General features: G+C 41.7%; 2 protein-coding genes across 14 annotated transcripts in view; both read right to left on the reverse strand.

Annotated features, from left to right (window-relative positions):
* LOC139579297 (uncharacterized) overlaps window positions 1–23,433 on the reverse strand; it is a 49,547-nt gene that overhangs the window by 16,036 nt on the left and 10,078 nt on the right. For 3 of the 13 annotated variants that reach the window (XR_011675714.1, XR_011675711.1, XR_011675713.1), the window contains exons 1-6: window positions 12,276–13,202; window positions 9,374–9,519; window positions 6,651–9,038; window positions 6,461–6,564; window positions 6,289–6,352; window positions 349–452 (exon numbers count right to left, since the gene is read on the reverse strand). The exons of 1 other annotated variant lie outside the window; for it this stretch is intronic. Coding sequence is in view for 1 of the 12 variants with exons in the window: in XM_071407852.1 (XP_071263953.1) it covers window positions 9,015–9,038 (24 nt within the window). In the remaining 11 variants the exon portion in view is untranslated. Of the gene's footprint in view, window positions 1–348; window positions 6,121–6,288; window positions 6,353–6,460; window positions 6,565–6,650; window positions 9,039–9,373; window positions 9,554–12,275; window positions 14,290–14,475; window positions 14,540–14,644; window positions 14,749–14,840; window positions 15,312–23,433 lie in introns of those variants that run through there. 9 more of the 13 variants (XR_011675720.1, XR_011675718.1, XR_011675712.1 and 6 more) reach the window with 8 other exon arrangements.
* LOC139579298 (uncharacterized) lies at window positions 18,103–21,840 on the reverse strand. Its single transcript, XM_071407853.1, has 6 exons — window positions 21,401–21,840; window positions 21,209–21,312; window positions 21,044–21,107; window positions 19,084–20,871; window positions 18,727–18,771; window positions 18,103–18,464 (listed from the first exon to the last, which is right to left on the reverse strand). The coding sequence occupies exons 1-4, from the start codon at window positions 21,705–21,707 to the stop codon at window positions 19,778–19,780; spliced, it is 1,569 nt and encodes a 522-aa protein (XP_071263954.1). The 5' UTR covers window positions 21,708–21,840; the 3' UTR covers window positions 18,103–18,464; window positions 18,727–18,771; window positions 19,084–19,777.

The raw sequence follows: 23,433 nt of genomic DNA on the forward strand, positions 1-23,433 counted from the left end.
TTAGGGACATTCCGCCACCCAACACATTTTCAGATGGGCCGTTAAACGGTTGTCCTGACTCTCTGTGGTCACTAAAGATCCCATGGCGCTTATTGTAAGAGTAGGGGTGTTAACCCCGGTGTCCTGGCTAAATTCCCAATCTGGCCCTCATACCATCATGGCCACCTAACCATCCCCAGCTTACAATTGGTTCATTCATTCCCCCTCCTCTCCCCTGTAACTATTCCCCAGGTCCTTGCTGCAAATGAAAATGTGTTCAGTCAATTTACCTGGTAAAATAAAAATCTCACCACCACCTGAAATATGCAAACATAAATGATAAATTTTACCGTGTCTATGTCCACTGACCTGCATGCCCCCATCCTGGTCTATCCCTGTGAGTCCTGCGTCTCTCCAGTTGGTGACATCCTGCATAAAGTTGCCTCCTTCACTGTCGGCAAGACGATTTTCCACTGCACCAGAAAAGAGATCCCTTCATAACCGTTATATATTATACATTACCAATTATTTTTAACGTGTTTAAATAAGGTTAAAAAAAAACACTATATCCAACTCTGCCTGTTGACTTTCCTACGAAGCTCCCTCTTCCCCGACCAATATGACCGCTGTCCACGCGCCTGTGAACTGTGCGTCGCAGGGCTCCAAATCTCTCTGCGCTCCGTCGAGAATTCTGAAATTTTGTCAAAAGCAGCTTCCTCCGCATGTTGTCGATTTCTTTCTGACTATGGGAAATTTCCAACCGTAAGGCAGCATGGCCGTCATCTACAAGTTTGCAGATTTCGGCAACGGCTGCATTTGCCAAAACCTCAATGATGGAGGCTAGCTGAGCATGAAAGGCGACAGTATCGTACATGTCCCTTATGTTAAACACTTATGTTAAAGTAATTTGCATTTAAGTATTCAGTCAACGTCATGAGACTACACAGTTCACACCATATACCGTATACTTCATACACATCTCGTTTGTTTTTGTTACGCTACTTCCTGGATCTTTTTTTAGAATAAGGGTTGGCTTTTCAAAATAAAATGTTGGTTACACACACGATATATGTTGGTTCGAACTTCCAACATTGCCACCTTCTGCTGTATCATATTGTAGCCGCTACTGAAAGGAATCAAATGTTGTTTTATCAGCCTTCTTTGACTTTCAATTAAGTGAATCAAAAAAATACTGACCTCCAAAAATAATAATGATTAAGTAAAATAAATACAGAATACGCATACAGCCTGAATTTAAAAGGAATAAATGTATTCCTTCAGTTAAAAATAAGTAAATCAAGAGAAAACGCTAAGGGTTAGTAGTCTCAAAACTAACTGAAGCACCACACTGAGAATGCACTCTAACGCTGAACAATGTAACAGTAGAAATATTTAAATATCTGAATATAGAATGAATAAATAGCCAATGGGATTTCAGATTGTCCTGAGTAATGGGTAAACTACACTGAACAAAAATATAAATGCTACATGTAAAGTGTTGGTCCCATGTTTCATGGGCTGAAATAAAAGATCCCAGAAATTTTCCATACGCACAAAAAACTTTTTTGTTGTTGTTGAAGGTATTGTTACCCACAGATGTGTATCTGTATTCCCAGCTGTGAAATCCATAGATTAGGTCCTAAAGCATTTATTTCAGTTGACTGTGAATAAATGCAGTAATATGAACTGTAACTCAGAGAAATATTATAAATTGTTGCGTTCATATATTTTTTCAGTGTAAATAACATTTAGGAGATTTGATTTTACAATAAATGACGCTAAATACAAAAACACTGCTAACTAGATGGTAACTTTACATGAAGTAATGTTGTGGGGCTTGCTTTAGCTTTTAAAGTATTTTTGTGGTAGTGGAAGAAGTTCAAGTTTCACTTTACTATTTAAAGCAAATAGTACAATTAAAATGTAGCAAAACAATTGGTCTGATTACTTTGATAGACTACTATATAAACCTTATTTCTTTGGATTGTGGGGCAGTAAGATCACAATGTCTAAACTACAGTAGGTGAGTGTGAAAACTGGAAGAAGAAAGACAAAGCTATCTTCTGTCAGACGATGGTAATAAAAGGCTGGATCATGTGGGCAACACTCGAAGGAAAGCAAAGCAACTCAATCATCCATGCTTAGGTTTCAGATAAATAAATGCATGATTTACTTTTGTAAAACACTCAGTGTAAATCAAGTTAGATTTTTGTTGAATGATGATATAATGATCAAACAGTACAGAGTATTGTAGGAAACTCACCAGTCTGCTGTTCAAAGTCAGAAACTTAAATATTATTTTGGACTTGTCTTGTTGGCAATATGCCGTGCATCTTTAGTCAGATGCCCTGTCGTTTTCCCTGCTGCATATCCATTCATTAATTCAAGCTTTGCTAACATGCTTGTTTCTGGTTGTGATCTGTCATAAAACGAGAGAAAATAAATCATGATTCTGCAACCTTTTTGCTTTCTGAATATATAGACTTGCTCTTGTGGTGGAAGGGAGAAACTCATAAGGAATTAGAAACATTTAGGCTATTATTTGGGGAGGGAAATATGATGATACATCTAGTGTTGACAGATCTTTAAAAAGTATTTTAGTGGTAGTTGAACTATGTATAATAGGTTTGTATGTAGACCTACTGATAGCTAGCTGTAGTTGTATCTAATAAATAAACGATTTAGGCTAACAGTGATCACCATTTCAGCTTGAATAGCAGTGACGTAGAGGACGACGTCATACACTAAGTTTCTGTCTAACCTGTTGGGGAAGTGGTCAGAAGTTTGAATGAAAAGAAATGCAGAAAGGCATGACATTTTAGGCCGAGCCCTACCCATGCCGGTGACGTTCAGGCCCTACCAGCACCCGATTGCTCAATACAGTAACTTCCTGTTAGTATCAACAGCTGATCTCGGTCTGTCCCTTGCTTCCTGCGCTGCCCCATGCGCTCCTCTGCGTGAGTATCTATGGCATTGGCTCCGTTTAGACGGCTCAATGATGAGACATGAGAGCTGACGTTAGTTAGCTACTTTTTGTCACTAAACTCCGACAAAGAGCTGTAACTTTTGAATGATATGCTAATTTATATATTTGTAGTTGATATAAGTTCAATAATTTGAATTTAGGATAGCCTGAACATGTGAAAGCTGGTTTGGTGTCTCCAGCTTGAACGGTGCAGTTATTTTATGCAAATCTGTAGTTGATAAAGATCTTAAAGAGTTAAGTTAGGATAGCCTGAATGTTTTAAAGTTGGTCATGTAGCAAGACCATTTTGAATAGCTACCTCTGTATTCCTATGGTTCTCATTCAAACCCATGTTAATTTCTACCAATTTTTTGTGTATATATATAGTATCAAATCTTTTGACAAACAATCTAAGTAGGGCCCGTCTGAACATATCAATGTTGGTTTGAAGTTGATCATTTAAATGGTGAAAGAGGAGACACTGTAAATGTAGATTTCTTTTTTTTTTTACCATTTTGGTATATGACACTTTTTTTGCCATTAAAATGCATTGGTATCCATAGCAACGGCTTCGTTTGGGCATCTCAATGACGAGACATGAGAGCTGTTAGCTGACCTTAGTTAGCTGCTTTTCGTCACTCTAAACTCAGACAAACATCTGTAACTTTTTGATTGGTAGTAGATCATTCTGTTCTGATTCCAGATTTAAATACCAGTGAAGTAGACCTCAATGTCATACCCTCTAGGTTTTAATCTAAAGTGCTGGAAATGTGGTCAAAGTTGCGGATTTGCGTCAAAAGTTGCATTGTTCACCGTGAATGGATGTTGGAAGTCTGGGAGTTGATGATGTCACAATAGGACCTTTACAATGTTGAATAAAAACTATGAAAGTAAATAAGGGACAAAAAGCTTAGTAGTTTAAAAAGTACAAAAGCTATAAAAAGTTGTATGCAGCAACATTGATCCTGACCGCTCTGCATGTTTAAAGTTTGAATGGCGTTTCTAGCTTAAATAATAATAATATAAAGTATGACGAAGATTTAAAGTGGGGTCTCGTGCTTCGCAAACCGCACTAATAATTACATTGTAATAGCAGTATGCAGTGCAGCAATCACACAGCAAGAATATAATGGTTTATGTAGTCATTCACAGGAACCTGTAACCACAATGTACTGGATTCTACTTTCAGATACTACTGGATTTTCCTGGCTACCAACTCTTTGCTCTGGCCAAACCCTACGCCACTCCCTCAGACGTCAGTTTCTTGAGAGCAATGAGTCCAGATTGGAGTACCTCACCGACCCTTTACTGAATGCGAACACATTCAGGGCCATCTGATTGGTCCAGAAACCGATTGGGTTGGGCCAGAGTCAGAAAACACGTGATTAAAGCTATGGTTTGAAAATTCGTCATTGGCATGGACACTCTTAATTGGTTAGACGATCCAATCACTGATGACTTTATTTTGTACAACACCCATAGTGCCCCTCATCACCACAAATTACTGTATGTAGTGAACGACAGAGCAGCTGAATAATTTAGTGTGAGTCGTCAGGCTAGCTCAGGATCGAGTCTTCTTCATAACTTATACATTATCTATCCACTCTGGACCAAGCATCAAGCCAGTAAACTGAAAATACAACCACTACACACCAGAACCGTTCAATGTGGAAACCAATCAAACTGTTAAAAACACATTGACTCAGTTTTCATATTGGATCATTCATCATCCTCCTCTCCCCTGTAACTATTCCCCAGGTCGTTGCTGCAAATGAGAACGTGTTCTCAGTCAACTTACCTGGTAAAATAAAGGATAAATAAAAAAATAAATATGAAAACCCATGAGTGTGGAGCCATTCCCCTTACAACTAGGACCAGGAGTTTTCCCCCAGTCTGGTCACATTCTGAGGAAAAACTACTGGCCCTGCATTTCATTACACCAGGAAGAGTAGTGTTAAATTGCCCCTAGACACTGATGTTGGGTCAGTTTAGCATTTCTTTCTACTAATGGTAAAGGTTAAGATTGTGGGAGAGGAAGCTGATCCTAGATCTGTACCAAGGGGAAACTTCACCCTGGAACACTCAGGGCAGCCCAATGTCCTGTGGCCTGCCACCAGTGTGGACGAGGAGGTGCTTCTTCATGTTGCCGGACTGGGTGAAGGACTTCCCGCAGTAGACACAGTGAAATGGTTTCTCTCCGGTGTGCACCCTCTCATGCATCTTCAGCTGGTGGCTGTGGGAGAAGCGCTTGGTGCAGTGGCTGCAGCCGTACGGTTTCTCCCCAGTATGGACCCGCATGTGACTCCGCAGGTGAGCCGGCTGGTGGAAGGGCTTTCCACAGAGGCTGCACCGGAGCTGCCTCTTGGGCGAGTGAGACGTTAGCTGTTGCGGCTGCTTTTCTATGCCTTTTGGTGAAGAAGTGGAGCCTCTGTTGAAATTCGGGGAGTGGGCTGGCTTCCCTCTTTGGGGAACCTGGTGGAGAGTAACCCTTGGGGATGAAAATCTGTTTCGGGTGGACAGTCCATTGAAATCTGACATCTTGGACCTTGATCCTACAGTTGTCCCTTGTTCTGCATGTTGAGTGTCAGGGGGACACTTTGTCTGTCCAGACTCCATTCCCCCTCTTCCTCTGTTGTCCACAAGCTGCCTGCCGTCTGAACAGACCTCTCCAGATGTCGCCTCTTGGCCAGTTATGCTCCATTCTGAACTCATATCTGCCTCCACTTTAATGGGAACTGAGTCCACCATCACCACATCAGGCACCCAGTCCAGAGAGCCCAAAGCAGACATGCAGACCCCAGAGTTACCAGACACCCCTCTCCTCTCTGGATGTTCAGACAGCCTCTTGGAGTCTGGCCCAGCATTGTGAAGAGCATTCACAGTTCGATTGTCAGTCTCTTGGTTCTCTGTCCATTGGGACAGGCTGTATTCTATGGGTTGATGGTCAGTTTCCCAGGTCACACCCTCAGCAACCTGATGGTCCTGTCTTGCTCTGTTGTATTGTGACGCTGGATGCTGGAAGGTCTGGTTTTCAGGTTCTATATTGAGTGAGGTGTCTGGAGCTCTGTGTCTGTTGTCCTGCTGGTCCAGAGGGTCTGTGGTTTCAGTAGATGATGAAGAACCTGGTTCTGCCACAATGATCTTCTCACTGCTCTCACTGACCAGTTGGACAATCTCTGAAATGGGGCACAACATCAGCGACCTTTAGTGGAGACTGATTCTTCTTTGCCTTATTAGTTATGGGTTATGACTAAGAAGTAAATCAAATACTGCAATAAACATTGAAGGATTAGTCAAGCAACAAAGTGTGAATTTCATAGATTAGATAAGTTTAACAAAAATACCTTCTGTTCTACTGGTGCCATGGTTCTCCATTTTGATAAGAGGTGCCACTTGCATATCTGCCATCTGTGTTTTGTATTCATCAGGAACATTTTATTAGAAAAATATTCCCAACACCATTAGAAAATTGAGAAAATAAATCAAATACATTTGACCATGTCTATGACAACTGACCTGCATGCCCCAATCCCGGTCTGTTGCTGTGCGTTCTGAGTCTCTCCAGTTGGCTACATTCTGCGTAAAGTTGCTCCCTTCACTGTCGGCAAAACAATTCTGCACTGCACCAGAAAAGAACAACGCTCAAACGTCATATATTTCACATGACCCATTAATTTTAACGTTTTGAAATAAGGTTAAAACCTACAATATCCAAGTCTGTCTGTTGGCTTTTCTACGAAGCTCTCTCTTGCCCGGGTAAACTTATCGGTGTCCACGCGTCGGTGAACTGTGCGTCGCAGGACTCCCAATTTCTCTGCACTCCGTCGAGAATGCTGGAATTTTGTCAAAAGCAGCTTCCTCCGCAGGTTGTCGATTTCTTTCTGACTATGGGAAATTTCCAACCGTAAGGCAGCATGGCCGTCATCTACAAGTTTGCAGATTTCGGCAACGGCTGCATTCGCCAAAACCTCAATGATGGAGGCTAGCTGAGCATGAAAGGCTACAGTATCGGACATCTCATTGGCTCTATGTTAAACGCTTACGTTAAAGTAATTTGCATTGCATTGTTCAGTCAACGTCTTAAGGCTAAGTTACACGGTTTCCAACATAAACCGTACACTTCTTCACACAACTCTTCTTGTTCCGGAAACAAGATGTCACCTACTTCCTGGACCGTTTTTCAAAATAAAGGTTGATTACACACGACTTGTGTTAGTTCCAACATTGCTACCTGTTGCTATATCATATTGTAGCTGCAACTGAAAGGAATATTATTATATTTTTAAAATCAGCCTTCTTTGACTTTCATTGAAGTAGTGAATTTAATCAAACACACACTTTGTCCTCCAAAAATGATTATTTGACTATTTAGTTCAAGTACACAACAAACAGAATAGGCATACAACCTAAAACGAATAAGTTCCAGCAGTTAAAACTTAGTAACTCAAAGAGTAGGCTACGGGCTAACTGAAGCACGCAATGAGAATGCACTCTAATTCTAAACAATGTAACAGTAGAAAAATATATATTTTATATGTAATACAGAATATAGTACCAGTCAATAGTTTGGACCCATCAACTCATTCCAGGGTTTTTCTTTATTTTTTACTATTTCCTACATTGTAGAATAATAGTGAAGACATCAAAACTATGAAATAACACATATGGAATCATGTAGTAACCAAAAAAAGTGTTAAACAAATCAAAATATATTTTAGATTTTACATTCTTGAAAGTAGCCACCCTTTGCTTTGACAGCTTTGCACACTCTTCGGCATTCTCTTAACCAGCTTCTTGGGGAATGCTTTTACAACAGTCTTGAAGGAGTTCCCACATATGCAGAGCACCTGTTGGCTGCTTTTCCTTCACTCTGAGGTCCAACTCATCCCAAACCAGCTCAATTGGGTTGTGGAGGCCAGGTCATCTGATGCAGCACTCCATCACTATCCTTCTCCGTCAAATAGCCCTTACACAGCCTGGACGTGTGTTGGGTCCTTGTCCCGTTGAAAAACAAATGATAGTCCCACTAAGCGCAAACCAGATGGGACAGCGTATCGCTGCAGAATGCTGTGGTAGCCATGCTGGTTAAGTGTGCCTTGAATTCTAAATAAATCCCTGAGTGTCACCAGGAAAGCACCCCCACACCATCACACTTCCTTCTCCATGTTTCAGTGGGAACCACACATGCGGCGATCATCCGTTCACCTACTCTGCCTCTCACAAAAAATCTCACATTTGGACTCATCAGAGCAAAGCACAGACTTCCCCCCGGTCTAATGTCCATTGCTCGTGTTTCTTGGCCCAAGCAAGTCTCTTCTTCTCATTGGTGTCTTTTAGTAGTGGTTTCTTTGCAGCAATTCAACCATGAAGGTCTGATTCAGTCTTCTCTGAACAGTTGATGTTGAGATGTCTCTTGAACTCTGTGAAGCATTTATTTGGGCTGCAATCTGAGGTGCAGTTAACTCTAATGAACTTATCCTCTGCAGCAGAGGTAACTCTGGGTCTTCCTTTCCTGTCGTGGTCCTCATGAGAGCCAGTTTCATCATAGCGCTTGATGGTTTTTGTGACTGCACTTGAAGAAACTTTCAAAGTATTTTTTTTAACTAGGCAAGTCAGTTAAAAACAAATTCTTATTTACAATGACAGCCTACCCCGGCCAAACCCTTACCCAGACTACGCTGGGCCAATTGTGAGCAGCCCTATGGGACTCCCAATCACGGCCAGTTGTGACACAGCCTGGAATCGAACCAGTCTGTAGTGACACCTCTAGCACTGAGACACAGTGCCTAAGACCGCTGCGTCACTCTGGAGCCCACTTGGGAATGAGTAGGTGTGTCCAAACTTTTGACTGGTACTGTATATAAATAGCCAAAGGGATTTTTGATAGTCTTTGAGTAATAGCTAAACACCTAAATAACATGTAGCTTTTTGTTTTTACAATAAACGAGAACATTGTAAATAAACGTTTTATTAGTAATAGAGGTGTAAGAAGAGCAGCAAGCATATAATGGTTTATGTTGTCCTTCACAGTAACCTGTAAGCACAATGTACTGGCTTCTCCTTTCAGTAACTACTGGGGTTCAGGATCAGATCTCTGGAAAAGAAACACAGAACAGAACAGATTGTCAGACAAACCAGAATGGAATACATGGAATATGAATGCACAAGTAAAGAATCTTACGTCTATGGGACACAGACACTTTTTGAGGTGTTTGCACAGTGTTGACATACAATGATGTTTGTAAGACCGTAACAACCAATCACAGAATGAGATTCAAGACGTTCCTTTATCTGGAAATATTTTTTTGTGGAAACATGGTTCATAAAACTGTCCTCAGAGCACTCCATGATATAGAATTAATTAATTTAAAAAAAATGTGCCTGTATCCCATAGGCTTTTTCAGATTTAAGGAATTTATTGATACTAACCTTCCCTGTGGAGTACTTCCTGAAAATGTAATTTGTCCGCATTGTATTGAAGGTTCGGCAGACCAGAGACAGGTTCCAGTTGCCTCACTTCCCCTCCACACACACAATATATCCCAGAAGATCCATACCAGTGACTCGAGAGGAAGCTGCAAGCAACTGTGCTTTTAGTGTTTTAGTTGCCTATATCGATAAAGTGTTTGTCGTTGAACAGAAGACAGGAAAGTCACTAAGTAGGCTACAAGTCAAACTGTAGAAGAAATTTATGGGTGAATCCACACGAAACTTGAAAACTTTTAATTTTCATTCAATTTAATCCATAGAAGGGTCCATTATAGGAAGGATTGTTGATTGAGATATATATATATATATAAATAACTCAGCAAAAAAATAAACTGCCCTTTTTCAGGACCCTGTCTTTCAAAGATAATTCGTAAAAATCCAAATAACTTCACAGATCTTCATTAGAAAGTGTTTAACACTGTTTCCCATGCTTGTTCAATGAACCATAAACAATGAATGAACATGCACCTGTGGAACGGTCGTTAAGACACTACCAGCTTACAGATGGTAGGCAATTAAGGTCACAGTTATGAAAACATAGGACACTAAAGAGGCCTTTCTACTGACTCTGAAAAACACCAAAAGAAAGATATCCAGGGTCCCTGCTCAACTGCGTGAACGTGCCTTAGGCATGGTGAAGGAGGCATGAGGACTGCAGATGTGGCCAGGGCAATAAATTGCAAAGTCCGTACTGTGAGACGCCTAAGACAGCGCTACAGGGAAACAGGATGGACAGCTGATCGTCCTCGCAGTGGCAGATCACGTGTAACAACACCTGCACAGGATCGGTACATCCAAACATCACACCAGCGGGAAAGGTACAGGATGGCAACAACAACTGCCTAAGTTACACCAGGAACGCACAATCCCTCCATCAGTGCTCAGACTGTCCGCAATAGGCTGAGAGAGGCTGGACTGAGGGCTTGTAGGCCTGTTGTAAGGCAGGTCCTCACCAGACATCACCGGCAACAATGTCGCCTATGGGCACAAACCCAACGTCGCTGGACCAGACAGGACTGGCAAAAAGTGCTCTTCACTGACGAGTCGCGGTTTTATCTGTGACATGGGGTGATGGTCGGAATTTGCGTTTATCATCGATGGAATGAGCGTTACACTGAGGCCTGTTCTCTGGAGCGGGATCGATTTGGAGGTGGAGGGTCCGTCATGGTCTGGGGCGGTGTGTCACAGCATCATCGGACTGAGCTTGTTGTCATTGCAGGCAATCTCAACGCTGTGCGTTACAGGGAAGACATCCTCCTCCCTCAGGTGGTACCCTTCCTGCAGGCTCATCCTGACATGACCCTCCAGCATGACAATGCCACCAGCCATACTGCTCGTTCTGTGCGTGATTTCCTGCAAGACATGAATGTCAGTGTTCTGCCATGGCCAGCGAAGAGTCCGGATCTCAATCCCATTGAGCACGTCTGGGAACTGTTGGATCGGAGGGTGAGGGCTAGGGCCATTCCCCCCAGAACTGTCCCGGGAACTTGCAGGTGCCTTGGTGGAAGAGCGGGGTAACATCTCACAGAAAGAACTAGCAAATCTGGTGCAGTCCATGAGGAGGAGATGCACTGCAGTACTTCATGCAGCTAGTGGCCACACCAGATACTGACTGTTACTTTTGACCCCCCCTTTGTTCAGGGACACATTATTCAATTTCTGTTAGTCACATGTCTGTGGAACTTGTTCAGTTTATGTCTCAGTTGTTGAATCTTGTTATGTTCATACAAATATTAAGATTGTTCATACAAATGTTAAGATTGCTGAAAAAGCAGTTGACAGTGAGAGGACGTTTCTTTTTTTGCTGAGTATATATATATATATATACACATTTAACAGTGTCTTAAAGCATGATTTAGAAATAACTAACTATAGTTCGAATTTGACATTACCCAGGACTCCTGTAAGACTCCATATTGTTTTATCTGTAGGTGCTACATGCCAATATATGGTGTCATATGAAGCTAAACTGCTTGCTCTGTCATATGTATTTTGATTTCAATAACATTTCTTACATACATTTCGGAATGTAGAAAAATAACAACATGAAGTGAAAATATCCCACTTTTGATTTGGCAAACATAATACACTATGGGCATATCAAAGATACAGAGTGGAATCTCTGCTACTTTTAGAGTAAAACACATTTTTAAGCATTACCAACAGAGTGAATGTGAAAATGGATTCAAAATAGTCACCTCTGCTGTTGATTTGCAGGATGTGCAATGACACTTAAAAGGAGGGCTGTGATTGGTTACATTGTTTACTATGCCAAAGTGTCTCTATAAAAGAAGCCATAACTTTAAAGTATTGAGCTAACAGAACTTTGAATTGCCTGTAAAGTACATTATGTTTGACAATGTTTGTAAAAAAATGTTTAAAGCCTAATAAAAAAAAAACGTATACTTTCAATATTCATATTTGTAAATATTCACAAATTAATGCAAGAAATGTGTTATTGCAATCAAAATACTAATCAAAATACAGAGCAAGTGGTAAAGTTGTATATGACACTAAATGTTGCTTTGTAGCACCTACAACTGAAGCATGGAGTCTTAAAAAGGAGTACTGGGTAAGGCCAAAATGTCACAAATATTCAAACTTCAACTAATTACGCTTTAGGATACAAATGTCAAATATATCCCAAAAATCCTTCCTCCAAAAGGACCATTCTATGGATTCTAATTATGGGACTCAAAATCTCATAGCAACTGTGAATACAAAAGTGTTTTCCTAGGCAGAATATGATAGGAAGGGTAGAGGGGTATCAAGACGGCTTTATAGAACTCTACAAATCCAACCATATTAAACCATGTATAAACGACAAACATTGACAGCTTACCATTCCAGTCAGCACTCTCTCTCTCCTTGCAACTGCTGGGTCGCCAGGTCCGTTTCCAGGGCAAGGAGTGCGCTGGCGTCTTTGAACCCTGCGCCTTCCTCCTCCTCATCCCTGCGTCCAAGTACGAACAGAGACGATCAACAAACTCTCAACCAACAGGCCTTGCTCTCCCAGGCACCTGTCCAGTGCTTCCTGAACTCTGTTCACATTGATATGAAATCCATCTACATCGTTACAGCCTATCAGTCTGATAGGGAATCTGTCTTATTGACAAGTTAATGGAAATGTAGTCTTAATTATTGTACTTTGGTTTCCCACTGAACAAATACAAATTCATAAGGATGTAGCCTAGCGGTTAAGAGCGTTGAGCCAATAACTGAAAGGTCGCAGGTTGGAATCACCTAGCCGACAAGCTGAAAAATCTGTCGACGTGCCCTTGAGCACAGCACTTAACCTTAAATGCTCTTGTAAGTCGCTATGGATAAGAGCGTCTGCTAACTGACTAAAATACATTTAAAATCTTCATCTGTAATAACTTATACATTATCAGTCCACTCTGGACCAAGCATCAAGCCAGCTGAACTGAAAACACGACCACTACACACAGAGGGAAGTGTTCAATGAGGAAACCATTCATAGTGAAAAACACATGGACCCAGTATTCATATATAAACCACAGTGGCGTTGAGACATTCCATTTACAACTAGGGCCAGGAGTTTTTCCCTGGCCTGGTCACGTGGTGAGGAAAAACTTCAGGCCCTGCCTATCATTACACTGGGAGGAGTAGTGTGAAGTTGCCCTTAGATGCTGATGTTGGGTCAGTTTAAAGAAGAAAAAAAATACACTAATTGTCAAGGTTAGGATTGTGGGAGAGGAAGCTGATCCTAGATCTGTATCTAGTCTGAACTTCACCCTGGAACACTCAGGGCAGCACAACGTCCTGTGTCCTGCCACCAGTGTGGACGAGGAGGTGCTTCTTCATGTGGCAGGACTGGGTGAAGCACTTCCCGCAGTAGACACATTGAAACGGTTTCTCTCCGGTGTGCACCCTCTCATGCCTCTTCAGCTGGTGGCTGTGGGAGAAGCGCTTGGTGCAGTGGCTGCAGCCGTACGGTTTCTCCCCCGTATGGACCCGCATGTGCCTGCTTAGGTACGCCTGGGGGAAGGGCTTCCCGCAGAGGCTGCAACGGAGATATCTCTTGGTGGAGTGAGACGTCAGCTGTTGCGGCTGCTTTTCTATGCCTTTCGATGAAGAAGTGGAGCCTCTGTTGAAATTCGGAAAGGGGGCTTGCTTCCCTCTTTGGGGAACCTGGTGGAGAGTAACCCTTGGGGATGAAAAGCTGTTTTGGGTGGACAGTCCATTGAAATCTGGCAACTTGGACCTTGATCCTACAGTTCTCCCTTGCTCTGCATGTTGAGTGTCAGGGGGACACTTTGTCTGTCCAGACTCCATTCCCCCTCTTCCTCTGTTGTCCACAAGCTGCCTGCCATCTGAACAGACCTCTCCAGATGTCACCTCTTGGCCAGTTAGGCTCCATTCTGAACTCATATCTGCCTCCACTTTAATGGGAACTGAGTCCACCATCACCACATCAGGCACCCAGTCCAGAGAGCCTGAAGCAGACATGCAGACCCCAGAGTTACCAGACACCCCTCTCCTCTCTGGATGTTCAGACACCCTTTTGGAGTCTGGCCCTGCATTGTGAGGAGCATTCACAGTTGGGTTGTCAGTCTCTTGGTTCTCTGTCCATTGGGACAGGCTGTATTCTATGGGTTGATGGTCAGTTTCCCAGGTCACACCCTCAGCAACCTGATGGTCCTGTCTTGCTCTGTTGTATTGTGATGCTGGATGATGGAACGTCTGGTTTTCAGGTTCTATATTGAGTGAGGTGTCTGGAGCTCTGTGTCTGTTGCCCTGCTGGTCCAGAAGGTCTGTGGTTTCAGTACATGATGAAGAACCTGGTTCTGCTACAATGATCTTCTCACTGCTCTCACTGACCGGTTGGACAAACTCTGAAATGGGGCAAAGTAAAGCACAGCATCAGCTTCCTGTAGTGGAGACTGATTCTTCTTTGCTTTATTTATTAGTTATGGGTAATGACCAATAAGTTAATGAAATACTGCAATAAACAAGGACAGCTTTACTTAACATAACATGTAAATTGCATAGATTGGATTAGTTGCAACAACAAAAAATACCTTCTATTGTACTGGTGTCAAGGTTCTCCATTTTGACATGAGTTTCTTGTTGCATATCTGCCATCTGTGTTTTGTATTCATCAGAAACCTTTTATTAATAACATATCCACAACAGCACTTGAAATATGATTAAACAACAATACATTTGACCATGTCTAGGACAACTGACCTGCATGCCCCCATTATGGTCTGTCGCTGTGCGTCCTGCGTCTTTCCAGGTAGTGACATCCTGCATAAAGTTGCCCTCTTCAATGTCGTCAAAACGATTCTTCACTGCACCAAACAAGAGAAACCCCCATAAACGTTATAGATTCTACATTACCAATCATGTTTTTGAACGTGTTTAAATAAGGTAAAAAACCTACAATATCCAAGTCTGCCTGTCGACTTCCCTACAAAGCTCCCTCTTCCCCGGGCAACATGATTAGTGTCCACGTGCTTGTGAACTGTGCGTCGCAGGGCTCCGAATCTTTCTGTGCCCCGTCGAGAAGTCTGACATTTTGTCAAAACCAGCTTCCTCCGCAAGTTCTCGATTTCTTTCTGACTATGGGAAATTTCCAAACGTAAAGCAGCATGGCCGTCATCTACAAGTTTGCAGATTTCTGCAACGGCTGCATTCGCCAAAACCTCGACGATGGAGGCTAGCTGAGCATGAAATGCGACTGTATCGGACATCTCCTTAGCACTATGTTTATGTTAAACACTTATGTTATAGTAATTTGCATTGCAGTGTAAAGTCAACGTCTTCAGACTACACAGTTCACACCATAGAGCATTGAACACAATTGTTGTTGTTATTTTTGTTCCGCTACTTCCTGGATCTTTCTTCAAAATAAAAAAAGTTTGCTTTTCAAAATAAAGGTTGGTTACACACACACGATTTACCTTAGTTCAATCTTCCAACATTGCCACCTGCTGCTGTATCATATTGTTGCTGCTATTAAAAGGAATCAAATTGTTAAAAAAATATAATTTGCCTTTCAATTAAGTGAATACAAATATAACAAGCTCACGTTGTCCTTCAACAATTGTACTAATAAGTTCAAGTAAAAAAATACAGAATCAGCATACAACCTGAATTTAAAAGGAATAAATGTATTCCTTCAGTTAAAAATAAGTAAATCAAGAGAGAACGCTAAGGGTTAGTAGTCTCAAAACTAACTGAAGCACCACACTGAGAATGCACTCTAACGCTGAACAATGTAACAGTAGAAAGATTAAAAACAAACATCTGAATATATAATTTTTATTATAAATTACAAAACTGTATAAAGAACTTGCTAACTAGATGGTAACTTTACATGAAGTAAAGCTATGGGGCTTGCTTTAGGTCCTTAAAGTGGAAGAAGTTGAACCAGTTTTACTTTACTATTTAAAGCAAAGCATTTACTTTAAATAGTGCATTGACTTTTATCACATGTTGTTACGTTACAGCCTTATTCTAAAATTGATTAAATAGTTTCCCCCCCTCAATCTACACACAATACCCCATAATGACAAAGAAAAATACAGGTTTTTAGAAAATGTTGCAAAAAAATTATGAATACAACTGAAATATGACATTTACATAAGTATTCAGACCATCACTCAGTACTTTATTGAAGCACCTATGGCAGTGATTATAGCCTCGAGTCTTCTTGGGTATGACGCTACAAGCTTGGCACACCTGTATTTGGGGAGTTTCTCCCGATCTTCTCTGCAGATCCTCTCAAGCTCTGTCAGGTTGGATGGGGAGCGTCACTGCACAGCTATTTTCAAGTCTCTTCAGAGATCGATTGGGTTCAAGTCCGGGCTCTGGCTTGGCCACTCAAGGACATTCAGAGACTGGTCCCATAGCCACTCCTGCGTTGTCTTGGCTGTGTGCTTAGTCATTGTCCTGTTGGAAGGTGAACCTTTGCCCCAGTCATAGGTCCTGAGTGCTCTGGAGCTGGTTTTCATCAAGGACCTCTCTGTACTTTGCTCCATTCAGCTTTCCCTCAATCCTGACTAGTCTCCCAGTCCCTGCCACTGAAAAACTTCCCCACAGCATGATGCTGCCACCACCATGCTTCACCGTAGGGATGGTTCCAGGTTTCCTCCAGACGTGACGCTTGGCTTGTAGGTCAAAGAGTTCAATCTTGGTTTCATCAGACCAGAGAATCTTGTTTCTCGTGGTCAGAGTCCTTTAGGTGCCTTTTGGTAAACTCCAAGCGGGCTGTCATGTGCATTTTACTGAGAAGTGGCTTATGTCTGTCCACTGTACCCTTAAGGCCTGATTGGTGGAGTGCTGCAGAGATGGTTGTCCTTCTGGAAGGTACTCCCATCTCCACAGAGGAACTCTAGAGCTCTGTTAGAGTGACCATTGGGCTCTTGGTCACCTCCCTGGCCTTTCTCCCCCGATTGCTCACTTTGGCCGGGCGACCAAGAAGAAGAGTCTTGGTGGTTCTAAACTATTTCAATTTAAGTATGATGGAGGCCTCTGTGTTCTTGGGGACATTCAGTGCTGCAGACATTTTTTGGTACCTTTCCCCAGATCTGTGCCTCGACACAATTCCTTCAACCTCATGGCTTGGTTTTTGCCCTGACATGCACTGTCAACTGTGGGACCTCATAGACTGGTGTGTGCCTTTCCAAATCATGTCCAATCAATTGAATTTACCACAGGTGGACTACAATCAAGTTGTAGAAACATCTCGAGGATCAATGGAAACAGGATGCAACTGTGCTCAATTTCTAGTCTCATAGCAAAGGGTCTGATTACTTATGTAAATAAGGTATCTTTTTTTTTTTATTTTTTTATACATTTGCAAACATTTCTAAAATCCTGTTTTCGCTTTGTCATTATAGTGTAATGTGTAGATTGAAAAAATAATTTAATCAATTTTAGAATAAGGCTGTAGTGTAACAAAATGTGGAAAAAGGGAAGGGGTCTGAATACTTTCTGAATGCACTGTAGTCAAAGTTATATTTAGTAAAACAATTGGTCTGATTACTTTGACAGACTACTATATCAACCTTATTGCTTTGGATTGTGGGGCAGTAAGATCACAATGTCTAAACTACAGTCGAGTGTGAAAACTGAAAGACATAGGACAAAGATCTGTCAGACGATGGTAATAAAAGGCAGGATCATGTAGACAACACTCAATCCATGCTGGGGGTTTCCCTCAATTAGTATCAATCGCTAATCTCGGTCTGTCCCTTGCTTCCTGCACTGCCCCATGCGCTCCTCTGCGTGTGAGTACCCATAGCAACGGCTACATTTGGGCTGCTCATTGACGAGACAAGAGAGCCGTTAGCTGACGTTAACTAGCTACTTTTCGTCACTCTAAACTCCGACAACAGCTGTACCATTTTATGGATATGCTAATTTATGCACATTTGTAGTTATAGTTTATAAATGTTTTAAATATTTTTTTAAGTTAGGATGGCCTGAACATGTGAAAATTGGTTTGGTGTCTAACTTGAACAGTTCAATAGTTACTTTTGCAGAGTATTTTATGCAAATGTAGTCTTTCAGTTTTAAAGAATTTTAAGTTAGGATGAGCTAAATGTTTTAAGGTTGGGCCTTGTAGCTTAATTGGCCATGGTGCCAGACCATTTTGAATACGTACCTCTGGATTCCTATGGTTTTCATCCAAACCCATGTTAATTTATGAAACATTTTATTGGTTATAGTTTTAAAAAGTATATACAGTACCAGTCAAACGTTTGGACACACCTACTCATTCAAAGGTTTTTCTTTTTACTCTTTTCTACATTGTAGAATAATAGTGAAGACATCAAAACTATGAATTAACATACGGAATCATGTAGTAACTAAAAAAAAAGTGTTAAACAAATGAAAATATATTTTATATTCTTCAAAGTAGCCACTCTTTGCCTTGATGACAGCTTTCTCAGGATGGTACGGAAGGTTCCGCTGTGACCAGAGACAGGTTCCAGTAGCCTCTCTTCCCGTCCACACGCAGCATATCCCAGAAGATCCACACCAGCGACTCCAGAGGAAGCTGCAAAGACAAAGTTAATTCAATGGTTTCCATATTGTATCTGTATATAGATCATGTGCTAGTCCGGAACAATCAGTTTGGCAGCTAAGCAGTGGTATATGAGGAAAGTCACTAAGGCTACATGTCCAAGTCTAGAATATGAATGTTAATCAAAACAAATCATTAACAATGAGTGAACGGTTTCAAATCTGATATTATGAAAGTAGGAAGGTGATGTTCTGCCTGTTCTAGGTTAGATAAACCTACAGGTAGTGTTACTTACCTCCAAGAGATGATGTTTCCCCAGACCATAGTACCTCTGGGGATTCTGGGAATAAAGAAGAGGTGAGTGAGTAGCTTGGTTCTAGAGTACTGGTGCACATCCTAACTGGTTTAGCTTACTCAAAACTGAGTCAGAATGGAAAGGAATAAACCAGAGAGAATTCTGATTGAATTTAATGAATTCTAATTCTATTCATTCTAATTCTGTGACTCAAAAACAAATTGCCACTTTGAATAGACAATGGTTTTCCTAGGCTGAATATTATGGAAAGTGTAAAGTGATATAGATAGTTCTATAAAGCCGTCAATAAATCTAACCATAATAAACCCTCTATAAAGTCAACCATTGAGAGCCTACCATTCCAGGTCAGTACTCTCGCCTTGCACCTGCTGGGTCGCCAGATCTGTGTCAAGGTCCAGGAGTGTGCTGGCACCCAGGGAACCTGTGGCTTTCTCTTCTGCCGTGTCGATGTCCAGAAAGTGACAGTCACCGTCACGCTCTTCCCTGCACCCTCCTCCTCCCTATGTCCAGCAACGAGCTCTCAACCACCTACAGGCCTAGCTCACCCAGGCACCTGTCCAGAGCTTCCTGCATTCATAATTGCTGTTCTTTGGTTCACCACTGCACCAATACATATTCAAAAGGATGTTTAAAATCTTCACCTATAATAACTTATACATTAACAGTCCACTCTGGACCAAGCATCAAGCCAGCTGAAAACACTACCACTACACACAGAGGGTAGTGCTCAATGTGGTAACTATCCAAACTGTTAAAAGCACAAGGACCCAGTATGCATATGAAAACCACAGTAGTGTTGAGCCATTCCCCTTACAACTAGGTCCAGGAGTTTTTCCCTGGTCTAGTCACGTGGTGAGGAAAAACTCCTGGCCTTGCCTATAATTACACCAGGCGGAGTAGTGTGAAGTTTCCCCTACACACTGATCTTGGGTCAGTTTTAGATGTTTTCCTACTAATGGTTAAGGTTAGGATTGGAGAAGAGGAAGCTGATCCTAGATCTGTACCAAGGGGAAACTTCACCCTGGAACACTCAGGGCAGCCCAATGTCCTGTGGCCTGCCACCAGTGTGGACGAGGAGGTGCCTCTTCATGTGACTGGACTGGGTGAAGCACTTCCCGCAGTAGATGCAATGAAATGGTTTCTCTCCGGTGTGCACCCTCTCGTGCATCTTCAGCTGGTGCCTGTGGGAGAAGCGCTTGGTGCAGTGGCTGCAGCCGTACGGTTTCTCCCCCGTATGGACCCGCATATGACTCCGCAGTTGCGCCGGCTGAGGGAAGGGCTTTCCACAGAGGCTGCACCGAAGTTGCCTCTTGGGTGAGTGAGATGTTAGCTGTTGCGGCTGCTTTTCTTTGCCTTTCGATGAAAAATTGGAGCCTCTGTTGAAATTCAGGAAGGGGGCTTGCTTGCCTCTTTGGGGAACCTGGTGGAGAGTAACCCTTGGGGATGAAAAGCTGTTTCGGTTGGACAGTCCATTGAAATCTGGAAACTTGGACATTGATCCTATAGTTCTACCTTGCTCTGTGTTTTCAGTGTCGGTGGGACACTTTGTCTGTCCAGACTCCATTCCCCCTCTTCCTCTGTTGTCCACAAGCTGCCTGCCGTCTGAACAGACCTCTCCAGATGTCACCTCTTGGCCAGTTAGGCTCCATTCTGAACTCATATCTGCCTCCACTTTAATGGGAACTGAGTCCACCATCACCACATCAGACACCCAGTCCAGAGAGTCCAAAGCAGACACGCAAACCCCTGAGTTACCTCGTGCCCCTCTCTTCTCTGGATGTTCAGACAGCCTCTTGGAGTCTGGCCCAGCATTGTGAAGAGCATTCACAGTTCGATTGTCAGTCTCTTGGTTCTCTGTCCATTGGGACAGGCTGTATTCTATGGGTTGATGGTCAGTTTCCCAGGTCACACCCTCAGCAACCTGATGGTCCTGTCTTGCTCTGTTGTATTGTGACGCTGGATGCTGGAACGTCTGGTTTTCAGGTTCTATATTGAGTGAGGTGTCTGGAGCTCTGTGTCTGTTGCCCTGCTGGTCCAGAAGGTCTGTGGTTTCAGTAGATGACGAATAACCTGGTTCAGCCTCAATGATCTTCTCACTGCTCTCACTGACCAGTTGGACAATCTCTGAAATGGGTCAACGTAAAGCACAACATCAGCTTCCTGTAGTGAAGACTGATTATTTTTTGCCTTATTTATTAGTTATGGGTAATGACCAAGAACTTAATCAAATACTGCAATAAAGGCTTTACTCAACAATGTGTAAATTGCATAGATTTGATTAGTTGCATAAAATGACCTTCTGTTCTGCTGGTACCAAGGTTCTCCATTTTGATAAGAGGTGACTCTTGCGTATCTGCCATCTGTTTTGTATTCATCAGAAACATTTGATTAGAAAAATATCCAAACAGCATTTGAAATGAGAAAATAAATCATCAATTTGACCGTGTCAATGACAACTGACCTGCATGCCTCCATCCTGGCCTGTCGCGGTGCGACTTGCGTCTTTCCAGTTCGTGACATCCTTTGTAAAGTTGTCCCCTTCGCTGTAGGAAAAACGATTCTCCACTGCACCAGAAAAGATAAACCCTCATAAACGTTACATATTCTACATTACAAATTATTTGAACGTGTTTAAATAAGGTAAAAAACCTACAATATCCATGTTTGCCTATTGACTTTCCAACGAAGCTCGCTCTTGCTCGGGCAACAAGATCAGTGTCGCGCCTGTGAACTGTGCGTCGCAGGGCTCCGAATTTCTCTGTGCCCCGTTGAGAACTCTGGAATTTTGTCAAAAGTAGCTTCCTCCGCAGGTTATCGATTTCTTTCTGGCTATGGGAGATTTCCAAACGTAAGGCAGCATGGCCGTCATCTACAAGTTTACAGATTTCGGCAACGGCTGCATTCGCCAAAACCTCAATTATTGAAGCTAGCTGAGCATGAAAGGCGACGCTATCACACATGTCCTTGGAACTATGTAAATGTTAAACAATTATGTTATAGTAAATTGCAGTATTCAGTCAACGTTTTGAGAATTCAAAGTTCACAATGTAGACGGTAGACTACACACAGAAATTCATTCCGGAAACAAAACTAAGGCTACTTCCTGAATTGTTTTTCAAAATAAAGGTTGTTTTTTAAAATAAAAATTGGTTACACACACGACTTGTTAGTTATACCTTTCAACGTTACCACCCGCTGCTCTATCATGTTGTAGGTGCTACTAAAATGAATCTAATGTTTTGCAAATCCGCCTTCCTTGTCCTCCAAAAATTATTTCACTATTAAGTTCAAATACAAAAATACAGAATCCACAAACAACCTGAATTTAAAGAGAATAAATATATTTCTAAAGTAAAAAATAAGTAAATAAAATAGTAGGCTAAAAGGGCTAGTAGTCTGAAAACGAGCTGAAGCACCGCACTGAGAAAGCACAAAAAAAATTATAATCTGTAAATATAATGGATAAATAGCCAATGCGATTCCTAGCTAACAACATTTCATTTTTTGTTTTTACAAATTAGAATATTGTAAATGGAAAAAAAACATTGGTAACTTTACATTAAGTAAAGTTATGGGGCTTGCTTTAGCTCTAAAAGTATTTTGTGGTAGCGGAAGAAGTATAAAAAGTAAACTATTTATATAGTTATAGTTGATACATGTTTTAAATCATTTCAAGTTACAATGGCCTGAACATATCAACGTTGGTTTGGTCTATCTTGAACGGTTCAAGAGTTTACTGTTGGTGAGTTATTTCATGCTAATTTCTGCAAATGTATATAGTTATAGTCAATAACAGTTTAAAATAATTTTAAGTTAGGATAGCCTGAACATTTTAATGTTGGGTCTGGTAGTTTAATTGGCCAAGGAGCAAAACCGTTTTGAATAGCTACCTCTGTATTCCTATGGTTCTCATTCAACCCGATGTTAATTTATGCAAATTGTAAATGGTTAAAAAAGTATATATATATAAGAATAAAAAAATATTTTGACAAGCAATCTAAGTATGGTCAGACCGAACCTGTCAACGTTGGTTTGGAGTTGATAGCTTAAAATGGTGAAAGAGGAGGTCTAAACAAATAAACATTTTTGTACCAGCCCCTTTTTCTGCCATTGAAATGCATTGGTATCCATAGCAACAACTCCATTTGGGCTGCTGAAGGATGAGACAAACAGCTGTAACTTTTGATTGGTAGTAGATAATTATATTGATTCCAGATTTAAATACCAGAGAAGTAGACCTCAATGTCATACCCTCTAGGTTTTAATCTAAAGTGCTGGAAATGTGGTCAAATTTGCCAATTTGTGTCAAAAGTTGCATTGTTCACCGTGAATGGATGTTGGAAGTCTGGGAGTTGATGATGTCACAATAGGACCTTTAGAATGTTGAATAAAAACAATGAAAATGAATAAAGGACTAAAAGCTTAGTAGTTTAAAAAGTATAAAAGGGGCACCCGAGTGGTGCAGTGGTCCAAGGCACTGCAGCTCAGTGCGAGAGGCGTCACGACAGACACCCTGGTTGGAATCCAGGCTGTATCACAACCGGCCATGATTGGGAGTCCAATAGGGCGGCGCACAATTGTCCCAGTGTTGTCCGGGTTTGGCCGGTGTAGGCCGTCATTGTAAATAAGAATTTGTTCTTAACTGACTTGCCTAGTTAAATAAAAGGTTCACACAAAAAAAAAGCC

This window comes from Salvelinus alpinus, chromosome 6 (assembly GCF_045679555.1).
Source record: "Salvelinus alpinus chromosome 6, SLU_Salpinus.1, whole genome shotgun sequence".
NCBI lineage: Eukaryota > Metazoa > Chordata > Actinopteri > Salmoniformes > Salmonidae > Salvelinus > Salvelinus alpinus.

What these genes read in the sequence shown, in the direction of transcription:
- LOC139579298 (XM_071407853.1), bottom strand. Translation starts at nt 21,707, where the DNA reads ATGTGTGATAGCGTCGCCTTTCATGCTCAGCTAGCTTCAATAATTGAG. An exon ending in AATAGGCAAACATGGATATT is followed by an intron (nt 21,313 to 21,400) that starts GTAGGTTTTTTA and finishes TTTCTGGTGCAG; the next exon opens with TGGAGAATCGTTTTTCCTAC. An exon ending in TGGTACCAGCAGAACAGAAG is followed by an intron (nt 20,872 to 21,043) that starts GTCATTTTATGC and finishes GACCCATTTCAG; the next exon opens with AGATTGTCCAACTGGTCAGT.